Genomic DNA, 16618 nt, shown 5'->3' with positions numbered 1-16618 from the left:
TATGTGTTATTCCTTTAGAAAGTGAAATAAAAAAAATTTTGTTTTCCGTGGAGCCAAATAAAAGCCTGGGGCCTGATGGGTTTCCACCAAATTTCTTTCAACAAAATTGGGAAACCATTGGAGTTGATCTGACTAAAATGGTTCAAACTTTCTACGAAACGGGTCATATTTCTAAAGAAATGAATGCCTCATTCATCTCTTTAATCCCTAAGACCTTGAACCCCACATCTCCTGTGGAATTCAGACCAATAACTTTAGCTAATACCAGCTACAAGGTAATTTCCAAACTGATGGCAGGAAGAATGAAAGGTTTCCTAGGTAAAATAATTTCTCCCTATCAGTCTGCCTTTATCTCTGAGGGGCAAATAGTTGAGAATATTACCTTAGCCCATGAAATTATTCGCACGATGAAAAACTCAAAATCTAAGAAAGGTTTCATGGGACTTAAGATTGATATGTCTAAAGCATTCGACAGAGTCGAATGGGAATTCCTAATCAAAGTAATGACTAGAATGGGGTTTAACAACAAATGGTGTAACTTGGTTCATCAGTGCATTTCGACTACTTCGTTATCTGTTTTGCTTAATGGTTCTCCAACAATGTTTTTTAACCGTACTAGGGGCTTGAGACAGGGAGACCGAATGTCCCCCTATCTTTTTATATTTTGTATAGAAACGTTATCTAGAACTATTCAGAATGCTGAAAATTCTGGCCTGACTAAAGGCATAAAGCTTGTACAGAAGGCACCTTCTTTAAGCCACCTCCTCTCCGATGATGACTGCTTAGTCTTCTGCAAGGTAAGTGAAACTTCCTGTCAGAATCTGGTAAAATTTTTCAATAATTTCGGCTTAGCTTCGGGTCAACTTATTAACTTGAGTAAGTCTGGAGTGTATTTTAGCAAAAAAACTGAAACTAGTACTCGAAGAACGGTTAAAGAACTATTAGGTGTTACAGCTATACCCTTAACTGACAAGTATCTAGGATCCCCATTGTTCACTAATGGATCTAAAATACAGTGCTTTGAACCCTTACTTGAAAATTTGAGAAATAGGATGACAGGGTGGAATAATGGTATTAATTTAAACAATGCGGGAAAAACTGTCATGCTAAAAAATGTAGCTTTCGTCTGTCTACGTGTATCAAATGAATTGCTTTAAAATTCCAGTAAACATCTGTGATCAAATAACAAAACTTCAGAGAAACTATTGGTGCGGAAAAAATGGAAAGGGTTTGAATGAAAATAGGAAAAAGAGAGTTTGTTTAAAAAACTGGTCTTTTATCTGTAAAATTCTGGAAGAATTATGCCTAGGTATAAAAAATGTAAAAAAAATTAACATAGCTATGATAGCTAGGATGGGATGGAATCTAAATCAGAATCCTGACTCCCTTTGTGCTACTATTATGAAAGCTAAATATTACCCTAACTGCGACCTTCTCCATATAAATAGTAAACCAAATAAGAATGACAGTTGGTTATGGAAGGGAATGTTAACAGGGATCGAACAAATAAAGAAATGTTGTTTCTGGGAATTAGGAAATGGAAGAAATATTGACATTCGGCAGGATCGTTGGATTCCAGAGACTAAAATATCTCTTCATAAAAACCTTGCTGCTACTGAGGGTCTTAGTAAATTCAGTGATTTGATAACTGATCACAAAACTTGGGACCTTGATAAACTTGCTGGATGCTTTGATAATCAAATAATAGAAAAAGTCAGGGACATTAAAATACCAACTGAAGAAAAAATGCATACTCCAAGATGGAATCTAAACAAAAAAGGTACGTTCTCTGTAAAATCTTTGCATAATCACATAAATTCAAATGGAAATGCTGAGCCTAAATGGAATAGAAAATGGAAAATGAAGACATCTCTAGATGTTAAGAATTTTATTTGGAAGCAGCCCATTCTATCCTCCGTAATAGCATGAGAGTGGCAGCTGTCCTCCCTGACATTGGTACTAAGTGTAAACTATGTAACGAAAGCCAAGAAACCCTAACTCACTTATTCTTGCATTGCAACTATGCAACTCAGGTATGGATGCACTTCAATTTTGATATGGATTTCATTAGAAATGGTACAAAAAATTTTCATGAATGGTTATCCAACTGTATTGAAAACACTAACAATAAAATTTATTATGATATAGACTGGCATGTCCAATATAGTATCATTATCTGGCTTATATGGAAAGTAAGGTGTGTTGTAGTCTTTAAAAAGAAAAGACAGAATAGTGTAATAACTGCAAACAACATCATTAAATTCATAAATAGCTATAATATTATAAACAAACCAGGTCATAACATAATGGAAGACCTTTACTATAACCTTATGAATGATGTTGTTACGCAGATTAAAAAGTATCCCACAGAAAGAGTAAGCAGTGAAATGACACTGAAAATTCATATTGCCTTGACTATGACAGACTCAAACTCTAAAACAGGCATTGGACGAATTCTAGTTGATCACACAGGTACAGTTAGAGAAGCAAGAGGCCTCTTTACCGACAGTACAACAATAGAAGAGCTAGAAAGTGTTGGAGCGGAAGCAGCTTTCCAATGGGCAACATGTTGGAATGGCTACAAAATTTCCTGTAGGAGTGATTCGGAACCGACTCTAGTGCTGCTGGTGGGAATGTATGCGGAAACACGCAGTCAAAGATATCTGATCAGTGAAGAATTTGGAAACACCAAGAAGTTTGAAATGAACTTTATAGCCCAAGATTTCACTTTAGTTAAGACAATAAACTCATGTGGGCAGTAAAACTATCTCTATTTTGTAATAAATTTGATATTAAGCATAGCTGGGTAGACCACAACCTATGGGCATGAACATTCAAAATTGGAACCTAGATGTCATGAGTCTCGGCAACTCAAATTATGGAACTTCTGGAACCTTAATATCAATGTAACTAGATATCTATACTTTTTTTCTTTAAAAAAAAAAAGTCAATGTCTGAGTTCAAAATTAGAGGAAGTGGAAAAAACAAAAAAAAAATGTTGACAAAAAGGGTGATGTAATTCAACTAGTACCGAGTAGCTTTTAAAAGCAGGCCTAAAATGAAAGTGCTTCGCTCCAAAAGCACTTTGAATTTTTTTTACCAAACACAATTTTTGATAAAAATTTATTACGAGTTTATTACAAAGTGTTTTTGGTTGACAAAAAAAACAATCCCAAACGGGGCTGTATTTTTTCTAGTCCGATGGATAGAGCCCATGGGCTCCCACGGCCTTGAGTGGTATCATTTAGATATATGACATTATAGTAATTCAACCAATTAAGGAGTGTGAGTGAGACTGAGGTTGGGGATGGGAAAAAACATTATTTCTCTCATAAACAAACCCCCAAAATCAGAGCTCTTAATTTGTCTGGGTTTAAGGAGGAAGAATCAATCAATCAGAAGATGTATCTTCAGTACTACATCAATGGTAATGGTCACAAAGCTTACACTGATAAGGTATGATAAACTCAATAGACTCAAAATTCTATGCTTTTTTGATTGATAAAATTTGTTTAATTCTATTATTAAGTCTTGAGTGATTGTTTGGAGTATGGGTTTTCTCAAGATTGAATTTTGGTTATGTTTTGTTTATGGGTCTATTTGATTTGATTTCTATGTTAGTATTTATTAAGGGGTTTTATGTTGAAAGTGCCTCAAGGAGTCCATAGTTGTCTGGTTTTGAGGAGATGAGCCAACTGTAGAGTCCTTAAAGCTGATTCTGATTATTGATTGAAGAGTGATCTTAGAAGCATGATAAGTGGATAGGGACACGTGTATACTGAAAATCGAATGCTAGTTGAATGCAGAATAGAGACCCTAGCACAAAATCATTTTGGATAGTCTCTAAGAGCTCTTTGGGGTTCTAGCAAACCCAATAACTCATCGGCTGTTAAAGCATTTCCAGTATGTGAATGGTTGAGTAAAATTTCTTCAAAATTTTTAGGGTCGAAATTTCTTTCATGGTCATAAGAGATGGTTTATGATTTGGGTTTCATTTCTAGTCTACCCCAACATGTTTGGGACTAAAGGCTTAGTTATTGTGGTTGTTGTATGCTTAGCTTTAGTCATGTTTTGTACCTCAATCCGGAAAAGGAGATTAGGAAATTTACCGGGACAAGTTTTTGTACTGAGACCCATTATGAGATGTCACCAGGAAGGCAGGGAGATTGGTTTTTCACAATTTTATTTGTGCACAGCACATGTTTGGGGCTAATAAATATTTATTAAAGAAATAAGTCAAATTTCGAAGCTTGAAGCACATGGGATAGAGTATTTCAATGATCCATCTACTGAATCGTTGCAATTGATGTTCGATCCATAAGAGAAGGAAGAAATCTTCGGGAAGTGGGTATGATATTATTGTTTAATTGATGCACTTATTGTGACTGGATTTCTCTGATTATTTTAGTTGTTTGCTCTTCTGTCTTACTGGATACATGTGGGCGTAGTTAAAAAACAGATCAGAAATGCAGTGCAACGTGCTAATCGTTTTAAGAAAGGATTCTTTTTTAAGCTATTTAAGGGCATTAACAGATAACTCCTGTAAAAACTAGAGACTAGAATCTGGAGAAAATTATAAAAACTTTCTTACCAGATCTTTTACTTATTTCTTTCTACTAACAATCATGGCAGCTCGAGCAATTTCGTCGCTTCTTTTCCGATCCCCCTCAAGGATTAGTACTTCGATTCCGTCGCCTTTGAAAGCAGGTTTGTCTACTAACTAATAATAACACTGTCCATTCTTCGATATCTTTGGTTAATTAGTTAATTTTAATTTTATTGTACACATAATTACATTGTTTTTAGCTAATTTAGTGCATCGCCTCTCATTCATTTAGTAGCTAGCTATATTGTTTCCAAGATACAAGAAAATAGAAATACAGTTGGGTGAAATCTGGTTTCTTGCAAATTTATGTACTCACTGTTAAACGCGTGTACTAGTACTGTTCTACATTGTCTTTTTCGACATGTTATCTTTGCACATAGATAGTGAGTGATCTAACCAGAGCAGGAATTCTTTCTGCTGGTGGAAGCATATTTCTTATATGGATGAGTATGGATCACGATTCTTGTTGCCTTTGTCTCATCGGTCATATTGTCTTTATCTGGTGTTAACTAGTAAATCTCATTTGACTGTGCATTCTGTTTGACATCACCTATTTACGAGTAGATGAATTTGAGTACGATGTCATGGTTCTTGTCTTTTTGACCTCCACTGATCTTCTTTCATCTGGTAGGATTCACAGTCATGATATCCAAAGAAACGCAATATATATCTTCATCCATTAACCCCTAAAAATAGTCTTGAAACTGTAACTTTTAGAATAAACAACAAGATATGTGAAACTTCCCGGAACTTGTACATCTTTTTTCACTAATATAGTATCAATATTTGATTCTTGCCTTATCCAAAAAGTAAGACCCTTACTTGAACTTTCTGTTTCTGATTAAGTTTTTAATTTGTTATAAATTAATTTTTTAGGGAAAAATGTCAGCTTGGGAAGAGTTGTAAGTCGATATAGTACTTCTGCTGCACTTGAAGAACCAATTACAGCACCAGTTAAAGTAAACTACACAAAACTCTTTATCAACGGGGAGTTTGTGAATTCTGCTTCAGGTTTGTATTGTTTTTTTTTTTTTTTAATTTCTCATTCCTTTTTTTTAATGCTCGTTTTTTTCGATTAACCAAGAATTAAGACATTACTTCAATCTTTGTCTGCCCACAGGAAAAACTTTTCCGACTCTCGACCCAAGGACAGGGAATGTTATCGCTCATGTTGCTGAAGGTGATGCTGAAGATATCAATCGGGCGGTTGCTGCTGCTCGCAAGGCTTTTGACGAGGGCCCATGGCCAAAAATGACAGCTTATGTAACTACTCTTGATTTTAATTTCTTAAATTCTACTTTTCTTTTGTGAGCCAGAAATTTGTTTGGTGGGATTGGAAGAGCATCGTTTTTTCATTCTTTACATTGTTTGCCATTACAGGAAAGGTCAAGGGTACTTTTGCGCTTTGCGGATTTGATTGATAAACATACTGATGAACTTGCAGCACTTGAGACGTGGGACAATGGAAAGACTTATGAACAGGCAGCTCAAATTGAACTACCAATGATCTCACGCATAATTAGATATTATGCCGGTGAGTTAAATTAGATTTTACTTACGTCAAATGTAGTCACTTTTTGGTTCGACTTCTTTGAATAAATGTTTTAAGATTTTGTTCTGCATGAAACGAACCAGGGTGGGCGGATAAGATTCATGGTCTCACAGTTCAGGCTGATGGTCCGTACCATGTGCAAACCTTACATGAGCCGATTGGAGTTGCTGGACAAATTATTCCATGGAATTTTCCACTTCTCATGTTTGCGTGGAAGGTTGGACCCGCTTTAGCTACTGGTAACAGTATTGTCTTAAAGACAGCAGAACAAACACCGTTGTCTGCTCTATATGCGGCGAAGTTGCTCCATGAAGTAGGTTCTCTTAATTCATTTGCGCAGTTTAGTCTTCATTTCTGAACGCATGCTTTGGGTTTCTTAGTTCTGTGTTGGTCATTGTAGGCCGGCCTTCCTGAGGGAGTTCTCAATGTAGTTTCTGGATATGGCCCAACGGCTGGTGCAGCACTTGCTAGTCATATGGATGTTGACAAGGTTTGTTTTGCTATATCTGAGGAAGAATATGTGTAGGCCCAAGTTTGTTCTCTCAAGTGTTAACATAGAAAAGGATGACTTTTTTGCAGCTTGCTTTCACAGGATCAACTGAAACTGGCAAGATTGTTTCTGAACTGGCTGGTAGAAGCAACCTTAAGCCAGTGACTCTGGAGCTTGGAGGGAAATCTCCATTCATTGTGTGTGAAGATGCCGACATTGACAAGGCTGTGGAAGCTGCCCACTTTGCTCTGTTCTTTAACCAGGTACGTGAAACTAATGGAATTTTTGCATGACATGATGGACAAGCTTAACTACATAGATATGGATTATCGAATTTCATGATCCTAAACGTGATTTGTCTACAGGGACAATGCTGCTGTGCTGGGTCTCGTACTTTTGCACATGAAAAAGTTTATGACGAATTCGTAGAGAAATCAAAGGCACGTGCTATGAAACGTGTTGTTGGTGATCCCTTCCAGAGTGGTGTCGAACAGGGTCCTCAGGTGAATATTTATCTCCACTTTGCATAACCGACAGTTTAATGTTGAAAAGATCAAGTCATGTGCTGCGTCTTTTAGTTCGTCATCATTTCTTCTAGAGTGTTTCTACACTGATCCAGAGAAAAACGGTCAGCTCGGTGAGTTAGGAATTTTCCTTTTTTCTCTGGGTTTGTTTACTGATATTGTCGCATTCCCCAATGAATATATCAGATTGATTTAGAGCAATTTGAGAAGGTTATGAATTACATAAAATCTGGTGTTGAAAGTGGTGCTACCGTTGAAACTGGCGGTGCTAGATTTGGCGACAAGGGTTACTATATTCAGCCTACTGTCTTCTCAAATGTCCAGGTATCGTCTATTATTATCAAATATCATTACATCTAACCTGTCGTCCTCTTTTACTACTATAATTGCATTTCAAAAGTGACAAAAATTGAATGTGTATAAAATTAGGATCACATGTTGATCGCCAAGGATGAGATCTTTGGACCCGTGCAGAGCATCTTGAAATTCAAGTAAGCTTGAACCCATCACTATGTATGTCTCATTGCTTATAAAACATTCTTTATTCTTCACTTACATGACGTTTTCATTTTTTATAACCACAGAGATCTTAGCGAGGTGATCAGAAGATCGAACGCAACAACTTACGGTTTGGCTGCAGGAGTTTTCACCCAGAACATAGACACAGCAAACACCCTGACGCGTGCACTGAGAGCAGGAACTGTGTGGATTAATTGCTTCGATGTTTTTGATGCAGCAATTCCTTTTGGGGGTTACAAGATGAGTGGGCATGGCAGAGAGAAGGGAGTTTACAGTCTTGATAACTATTTGCAAGTGAAAGCTGTGGTTACTTCTTTGAACAACCCAGCTTGGTTATAACCTTGATGAGCATTAGTATGTCTTGCTTCTCTTGTCTGTGTTGTTTTTCGCTATGAAGCAAATGAACTATCAGTTGATAAAGGCCGTATTTTTTTCCGTTCTCTGCCTATAGTATGGTGTTCTGGCTCTACAGTAGGTGAGTATGGTTGGTTTTATTAGATGGACTTTTTATGTTTCCCCCCAAACCATGAACGGTATAAAAATGCTAACTTGACCGAGGTGGATTCCGGCGGCACATTTGTAATTATGATCACAGTCTCTTCTTTTTTTTTTTATTTGGTAAATGACGTTATCACCGTTGATAGATCACAATCACAAAAACACGTTAAAGCACCCTTAGATGTATTTGATCTATTCGGAAAAATCAATTCAAAGATGTATTTCAACAAAAATATTTGCTTTAGGAAGAATATGAAGCTTTGATCTATTTCCATCCAGAATATTTCTCTCCTTCTTCTTCCATTGATTTAACCTGATTAGTGAATGGTTTTGGACAGATAAACAATAAGGTGAACCAGGGATGTAGTTCAGTGAAGAAGTTCGAATTAGATTATTTTGACACTCATGGTAGTAAAGATGCAGAAATTTAAGATGCTGGAGTTTAAGAGATGGACGGCTCAAGATGAAACTTATGGTTTAGTTATATAAGCTGGGTTTTGTGTTTTCCCTTTTAATAATTCAATTTCAAAAATTGGGTTTGAAATCGAAATTCGAAATTGGAATTGGAGATGCTGGCTGAGAAAGGTGGTGCTGATTGCGGTAGTGGTGGTGGTAAATTGATTAAACAGAGTAGGTTAGGATAGAATAGAATTTTGATTGTGTTTTTTGTATGATGATTTGGTGGCGGTGGTTAAGGTGGTGTTGCCGGTGGTAGGAAATGTTCTTTTTAAAGAAATTGAAACAGGTCTCGATAACTTTTATGTTTTTTCCACGTAATTGAAGTGGTAGACGGAGATATTGATTTCAGGGTTATTTTCGTCTAAGAAAAAAAGCTACGGAATCTCAATCTTTTTTGTCAATTTTTTTTGTCAAATTGAACAATTTCGTTACTCTACATTTGACAAAAAAATTGACCATAAAAAAGACTCCGACCCAATTAATCGTCATCATCATGACGATGCAGTCAATGTTGCATCCAACCAAATTTCAATAGCTTAATTACGAACGATTTTTTGGGACCATGGTTTTATTTTGGGGGACCATGGTTTTTTAGGGTTTTTAGAAATTCGTCCTAACCGAACAGCGCACTAGAACTCTCATTCGAACCCTATTTTGATGATTTCTATTCAATTAAACGAATCAAAATCAAATTAAAAGTATGGGTTTGTTGGTGATGTATTTTCAAATGTTGTTGTAGATGGTGGTGAAAACTGGGTTTTTTTCGAACTTGTGAAGGTAACTCTTTTTTTTTTTAAGATTTAAACAAATAAATAAATGAAGGAAATTAATAGTAATGTCAAGATTTTAGAAAGATTAAGGCTCAGGATTCACTATTACTTCAAGTTGTTTGGTTATAAATAATATTTCAGAAATTATTATTAAGCTCTTTTTCTTATTAAATCACTTTTTAATTTAAAAGGTGTCCAAATGTTAAGTTGTAATCCTTAAGCATGATTTATCAAAGAATATATTCTAAGCATAAAACATCAAACTGATTCACAAATAATTAAGAAAACCATTTTATCCTTTTTTTATATTTTTATCCAAGTGAAATAAATAAAATAAATAATTAACGAAATTATAAATAAAAATATTATCAATCAAACATGAGTGAATAGATCCTCTATTGCCTCAATCACCAAGAATTTAGCCGCTCATCATGTTGGAAAACCTCTCAAAATATTTCATTGATGCTCACAAGTGTTTACAATGAAGAGAAAGAAAAGTAAATGTTATAAAACAGGATTCTGCGACCCACAGAAGGCGTCCAGAGACAACGACACAGAAGAAATAATACTGCTGTATAGCGAAGTGCTATAGAACAACGACAGTATTCTGCGACTGCTGAACGTGGGTTGATGTTCTTCTTGTTCTTCAGCAGCACCAGCAGAACAACTTCTTCTTCCAGCGCCTGGTTCTTCGATTTTACGCCTCTATTCTCTTCCAAACTCTCCCTAAACTTGCCTAGCCCTTTCTGCTCGACACTAGGGACCTATTTATACACAACAGGTCACTCCAATCCTTGTCATAACTCCAAGAATATCCGGCCATAAAAAGAATATTTTCCGAAATATTTTTTCTTTATTTCTCTGATTTGTTACGGATTGTTTCCTGGTTTATCTCTTTCACGCATCATATCTGAGCTGTATGAGAAGTTTCCAGCCAATAGAGTTAACCCATGCACGTCTCTTCCATCCAACAATTCCAAAAATAGAATATCTTCCCTATTTGAGAATATCTTCCCTGTTTTGATTCCCACCGATTATCTAACCAAATTTGACCGAATTCAACACCCATACCAGCTCTGTCTAGGCCCTAGGAACAAATCCATTTAATTTGGGCCGTTGAATCTCACTGGAACACCTTCAAATCCTCAACCCTAGTCACGGCAGTTCAAGAATAATTTTTCCCGCCAAAATTTGAATTTCAAAAGGTTGAAGATGATATGCCCCCTATCCTGGACTGGGGTGCGAATAGCAGATGCTTGGGGGTGACCTGGGGGTTCCCCTTAGTAATTAGGTTACCCCTTATCCAAAAGCGAGAGTACGAATAACACTTGTCCTCCGGGTGCCAAAATCAACTTTTCGAGTCGAATTTTCCAAAAATGTTTATTTCCTAAAAATACATAAAAACACAATATTAGTACAAAAATAGAGTTCCAACAATACAGACATTGAGGACAAATTAGACACAAAACTGTGTCTATCAAATACCCCCAAACCTATTATTTGCTAGTCCTCGAGCAAATCTAATAAAATGACTACACTTAGCACGTGCAGCAAGCCGTTAAACCACTAGGTGGCCCTAGTGGCGGAGTGTTGTCTCCGGAGGGTTTACCAGAGGTGTACCCACAAAACCTTTACTCCAGACCCTAGCTATCTACAACGAACCTTGGAAGGCACTAAGGAATCTCCTTGGTTGGTATACTTATTAATTATAGGAGGAAGTACCCTGAAGCGAAATTCCAATTGCTTTACACGAGTTTGCACTCAAGCATACTAAAATTCATATAAGTGACAGAGCTCTACTAAGATAGTTTCACGATGGACATCATACTCGGAGTCAGACTAATCACATGAAAAGATTAAGAAGATGGAAAAAGAAAAATGTAGATGGTTGAAAAGCGAACGGTGTTTCCCATATCTGTCTGAAGGCCTCTGCCAAGATGAACCTAACCTAAATGACTGAGATACCGGTCTGACTAATATTAACACACTGGCATATACAAGGGAACCAGTGGTTAATAATCCTAACTCTAGGTCAACACAACTGGCATATACAAGGGTACCAGTGGTCGAATTTATTAAACACACATTTATTTAAGAACTAACAACATGATTGGACCTTGTGGACCGAAGAGCATGTTTCTTGTCAGCAGATTACATGGTGATACCCGTGGATCCTGCATTCCACGCTTGTTTAGGCGACGGAGACAGGGAGAACACACACATATTGCTATCCAAGTGTTAGTATTTATTCCGATTGGTCTACTGGTTTGGTCTAATTTTTTTTTTTTTTTGAAAAGCTAACTCAGTCACTCTATTTCACCCTAGAAAAGGTAACAACTTGAATCGTGTGCCCCACCAAATCACTTGAAATAAAAGAAAACTACAAATAGAAAGTGAAAAGGACTCGACGAGATATGGCGAAACTATCATGTTATTTCTAACACCTGAGATCTGTGCTTTTATGAATAGACTCTATAGATGTTTCCATCTAGTCAGATTGGTTCCTCAACTCCTAAAACAAAAATGTTTCCATCCACTTAGATTAGTTAGTGCCATCCTAAATACGCATAAATTTCTAGGCTGTGGAGTTTATTTATTGCAACTAAAAGCTAACAAAAAGTTTCTTCCCCACCCCCAAACTTAAATCTAACATTGTCCTCTATGTTCTAAAGATAAAATTAAAATCATGAACAAGGAGATACTGTTACCACTTGAAGAAAAAGAGTTAAGGAAAGATATTACCATGTTGCATGAGATTGGGTTACCTCCCGAGAAGTGCTAAGTTTAAAGTCTTCAGCCAGACATTAAATACCTCAAAAAGGATCTTCACCTTCCAAAGTCATATACCAATAGCCGAAAAAGTTGTGGGTCCATAATACCAAATAGAGCTAACACCAATATGAGACAACTGCACTGGTTCAGAAAAATGAACAGAATGAGCACATCCTCATCTAAGGTTTCTTGCAAGACAACCGGATCTATCCAGAGCCTCCAGTTGGGCTTCATAAGAGTGTCTTGAAAGATAGATTCATCCGAAAAACGGGTTTCTAATATATGGATTTCCTCCTGAACAGTATCAGGCGGATCAGGTTGTGGAGTCTTAATAGACTCAAGCGATACCTCAGATGCACTAGGATTGAGTCCCAAGTTAGCGACTTCTACTGGGGATAATTGACAATCTCTACCCCCGACTTAGAGTTTTGGGTGTCTCTACATAAACTAGTCACAATATTCCTAATTTCTAGACCATCTGGTTCCTGAAAAAGGTCAATTGCTTTCTATGAGTTATAATCAGGTGGTTCATCCTCTAAATTATTTTGAGGTATACTAGCTATAGGACTTATATGTTTCATATCCTCTATGGTCATCCCTAGAGTTTCCTTATTGTGTTGCTGGCCTAATCTCATAATCACTATCCAAATCGGAAGTTATAGGCAAAATCTCAGATGGGCCTACAAATGCATAATTGGGGTCCAACTTAGGAGGATCTTTAGGCTCTTCTAAATAAGGGCTTAAGGTAGATTCGGTAGCTAGTAATGGTTCAAATCTAGATTTCCATCTATCTATATGTAACATAGGAATAGAATCCAACAGAGCATTTACTTGTTCAATGTTGCTATCATCGTCGAAATCCATGCTAAAACGGGCTAGCCAACTCTCTAATGGATCTTCTAACAAAGTGTTTGGTAATGACTCCTCGACTAATGTTCCTATCATTTTCACCTCCTCTATATTCGAGTCATCTAGTTCAGAGGGTAGCTTACTAATATTAAAAATGTTCAGCTCAATAGTCATATTACCAAAAGACAAATTCATAATACCATTTCGACAGTTAATGACCGCATTGGATGTAGCTAAAAACGGGCGACCTAAAATCACTGGTATTTGGTTCTCTGGGTCAGGGACAGGTTGGGTATCTAGGATAACAAAATCCACTGGATAAATAAACTTGTCAACCTCTATGAGAACATCCTCGTTCACACCACGAGGAATTTTTACGGACCTATCAGCTAACTGAAGTGTCATCTGGGTAGGTTTCATCTCACCAAGTACTAGCTTAAGGTACACATGATATGAAAGTAAATTCACACTGGCTTCTAAGTCAAGCAAAGATTTCTCAACATGGTACTTACCTATTGTACAAGCAATGGTAGGGGACCCTGGGTCTTTATACTTAGGAGTAGTGGTATTCTGAATAATAGAACTCACGTGACTAGCTATGAAGGCTTTCTTCTGGACACTGAGCTTACGCTTTCGCGTACAAAAGTCCTTAAGGAACTTGGCATAAGAGGGAATCTTCCTAATTGCATCTAATAATGGAAGGTTGATATTAACCTGCTTAAAAACCTCCAATATATCATTAAAGTTGGACTCCCTCTTAGTCGGAACTAGCAGCTGGGGGAACGGGGATTTGGGAACAAAGCCGGGCTCATCAGGACCCTCATTGGTCTCTTTGGAGACTCTATCAATCTTCTCATTTTCTGGCTCATAAGGGTGAACTACAACATGTTCACTATCAGGCATGTCGACCTTATTATCAACTTTCCTTCCACTCCTAAGGGTCGTAACAGAGTTAACATGACTGTACGATTTCTCTCCTCTAGGGTTAGGATCAGTATTACTAGGGAACCTTCCTTCCTCTCTCTCATTAATATACTTAGCTATTTGGCCGACTTGAAGTTCTAATTTAGAAAAAGACTGGGCACTATTCTTAAAATTCTGTTTGGTTTCCTCTTGAAAATTACCCTGGCTTTTTACTAATATTTCCTGGCTTTGTGATAGCATCTCCTGGATCTTCCTTAATATACTAAGGGTTTCCTCTATGCTAGTTATTTTATTCTCAGATGGGTTGTGGGTCTGACCTGAAGAGTTCTTAGTATAACCAAAACCTGGGGGAGGCTGAGAATTACTAGACTGGCCTTGATTCTGGCCCTTAGACCAAGAGAAATTAGGATGGTTTCTCCAACCAGGGTTGTAGGTCTCTGAGTAGGGGTCAAACTTCTGACGGTTTTCAAACCTAGCATTATTATAGACAGCATGAGATTGCTCTTCACTAACCTGACCTTCCCAAAATGATTTATCGGGCTCTATTACACAACTAGAGATTTGAGAGGCTCTATTAGGTTCAACAAGGGACTTATTTTTAGGCTGATTCAATTCCAAAGCTTCTAACCTTCTAGATAAAGCAGCAAACTTAGCATCTGAACCAAAACTTGTATCTACCACATTAGTGCTACTTCTATTGATCAAGAGTCTTTTAGGGGGTTCAACACAAGACTCCCACTGTTGGGATTTTTCAGCGATAGCTCCTAAGAAGGTAAAAGCATCATCAGCATTTTTACTAGTGAACTCACCAGCGCACATAGATTCGACCATGGCTTTGGTCGAATAATCCAAACCATTATAAATAATCTCTACAAGTTTCATCTTATCAAATCCATGGTGAGGACACTGGGATAGAAGATCATTGAATATCTCTAAAAATCTATAAAGAGACTCTCCCTCTTGTTGCATACTAGTACTAATGTTCTGCCTAACAGCTGCAGTTTTATGCTTAGGGTAAAACTTCATATAGAAGGCAGCGATAAGTTCCTGCCATGTTTCTATGGATTCAGATGGTAGGTTGTTCAGCCAGGTCTTGTCTTTATCTCTCAAGAAAAAGGGAAACATCTTAAGTTTCAAGACTTCATCAGTAAGGTCTCTTATTCTAATTGTCCCACAAATTTCCTCAAAGTCCCTAATATGGAAATAAGGATTCTCATCATCTTTTCCTAAGAATATAGGGATCATTTGGAGAATACTAGGTTTTATCTAGAAATTAGCCGTAGTGGCTGGCAATTTAATGCACGAAGCTCGGTTGGTCCTAGTTGGGAACATGTAATCTTTCAAAGTTGCCATTGCTGGCACAACAGAAGTACTAGGGGTTATGAGATTTTCACGAAGAGACAGATTCTCAAAACTGAAGTTTCCAAAAACAGGGCTCTCAAAAGAACAATCTTCGAGCTCCCTGCTTATATCAGAATAACTACTAGGTTTTTCGCTAATCAATCGACCTAGAGTATCTCTTTTCCAAGCCCTATTAACAAAATCGGGCATAAACTAAAAAAAATCAAAAAGAAATAAAAATCCTAACAGGAAGGTTCTAGCAATCACACAGCAGGCTGACTCGACTTTACCACATCAAACCTAGATATTTCTAGCAAACAACAAGCATGATGGCTCACTTAGATTGTTTCTAGACCAGCTTCTATCTCTCGAAGGGGAATTAGTTACAATTTAAGAAAACCCCTATGGATCAATCCGAGTCAAAGTAAGTTGAATCGAGGCGAGGGAAGCTTAGTGGAGCTTTGATACCCAAGGCCTCACCACAGTACAAGGCGGCGCAGTCACGCATTTAACTCACAGAAACTGTCATGAACTTCGAAGTATGTTAAAAGAATAACCAATATCCTTCGAAAAATTTCCCTAACAAGCTCGATAACCTATAGGTCTATTTCTAATCAGATTTTAAAGCTTGGGTTCGCGTTAGGTTTTGTTCTCCTAAAGCGGGCAAGAAGGGAGCGGTGATGAAATCCGAACCCTTATCTTGTTTAGGCCAGGCCTTGCCCTTTACTAGGAAAATAAAGACAGTTCGGTTCGTCCTCAAACAAGTAGCACCTTAAGGAGTACAGTAACTCGCTTGCAGGGGATTCACGAGTGTTTCGATTGGACTTACCTCCCGTACCAGACGGGGGATGAACCATTGTCGTCGACTCGGGCCACGACTCCTATACCGTGTACGAACCCGAGGGGCCGAGGTGATATTGTAATCACCGTCCTTCCCTGCACACAGTTTTTATTTAACTACCCTTCCGTAGGGTTTTAAAAAAAATAATAAAGTCCAAAGTCCAGTCCAAAGTTTAAATAAAGTAAAGTGCAAAAGAAAAAGAAAAAAAAATAACCTAAAAAAAATATAAAAAATCTCTCTCTTTTTTTTTTCTCTCTTTTCTATATATAAAACAAAAAAATTCTTCTTTCGCTCCTTCCGCTTTAAGCTTTTCCTTCCAAGGTCCTTAGTACTCCACTTCGAACCTGCAAATAAAAAACAAAAAGAAACGTAAAAAGGAAAAAAAAATAATAAACCTAAAAAAAAAATTCTACCTAAGCACAGGTCCGCGTCGTCGACGAAAAAAATTTGATGTATTTTCAAATGTTGTTGTA

General features: G+C 37.2%; 1 protein-coding gene across 2 annotated transcripts; it reads left to right on the top strand.

Moving 5' to 3' along the window:
* The first annotated feature begins 4362 nt into the window (after positions 1-4362).
* Positions 4363-8967, top strand: LOC113335531 (aldehyde dehydrogenase family 2 member B4, mitochondrial-like). 2 transcript variants are annotated; one of them, XM_026581564.1, is made up of 12 exons: positions 4363-4707; positions 5483-5617; positions 5727-5869; positions 5987-6140; positions 6242-6471; positions 6559-6648; positions 6738-6911; positions 7014-7151; positions 7359-7496; positions 7602-7663; positions 7757-8045; positions 8528-8967. In XM_026581564.1, the coding sequence occupies exons 1-11, from the start codon at positions 4626-4628 to the stop codon at positions 8028-8030; spliced, it is 1620 nt and encodes a 539-aa protein (XP_026437349.1). In that variant the 5' UTR covers positions 4363-4625; the 3' UTR covers positions 8031-8045; positions 8528-8967. The 2 variants fall into 2 exon arrangements, with proteins under 2 accessions (XP_026437349.1, XP_026437347.1); XM_026581562.1 differs by lacking the exon at positions 8528-8967 and having other exon boundaries at positions 7757-8274.
* The last annotated feature ends 7651 nt before the right edge of the window (positions 8968-16618 follow it).

Source organism: Papaver somniferum, unplaced genomic scaffold (genome assembly GCF_003573695.1).
Source record: "Papaver somniferum cultivar HN1 unplaced genomic scaffold, ASM357369v1 unplaced-scaffold_15, whole genome shotgun sequence".
In the NCBI taxonomy this organism is placed as follows: domain Eukaryota; kingdom Viridiplantae; phylum Streptophyta; class Magnoliopsida; order Ranunculales; family Papaveraceae; genus Papaver; species Papaver somniferum.
The sequence above is the reverse complement of the archived record's forward strand: the minus strand, read 5'-3'. Positions and strand labels throughout refer to the sequence as shown.

Coding starts and splice junctions, on each gene's coding strand:
- LOC113335531 (XM_026581564.1), top strand. CDS start 4,626: ATGGCAGCTCGAGCAATTTCGTCGCTTCTTTTCCGATCCCCCTCAAGG. Junction 6,472..6,558: donor CGGCGAAGTTGCTCCATGAA/GTAGGTTCTCTT, acceptor TGGTCATTGTAG/GCCGGCCTTCCTGAGGGAGT. Junction 6,912..7,013: donor TTGCTCTGTTCTTTAACCAG/GTACGTGAAACT, acceptor ATTTGTCTACAG/GGACAATGCTGCTGTGCTGG.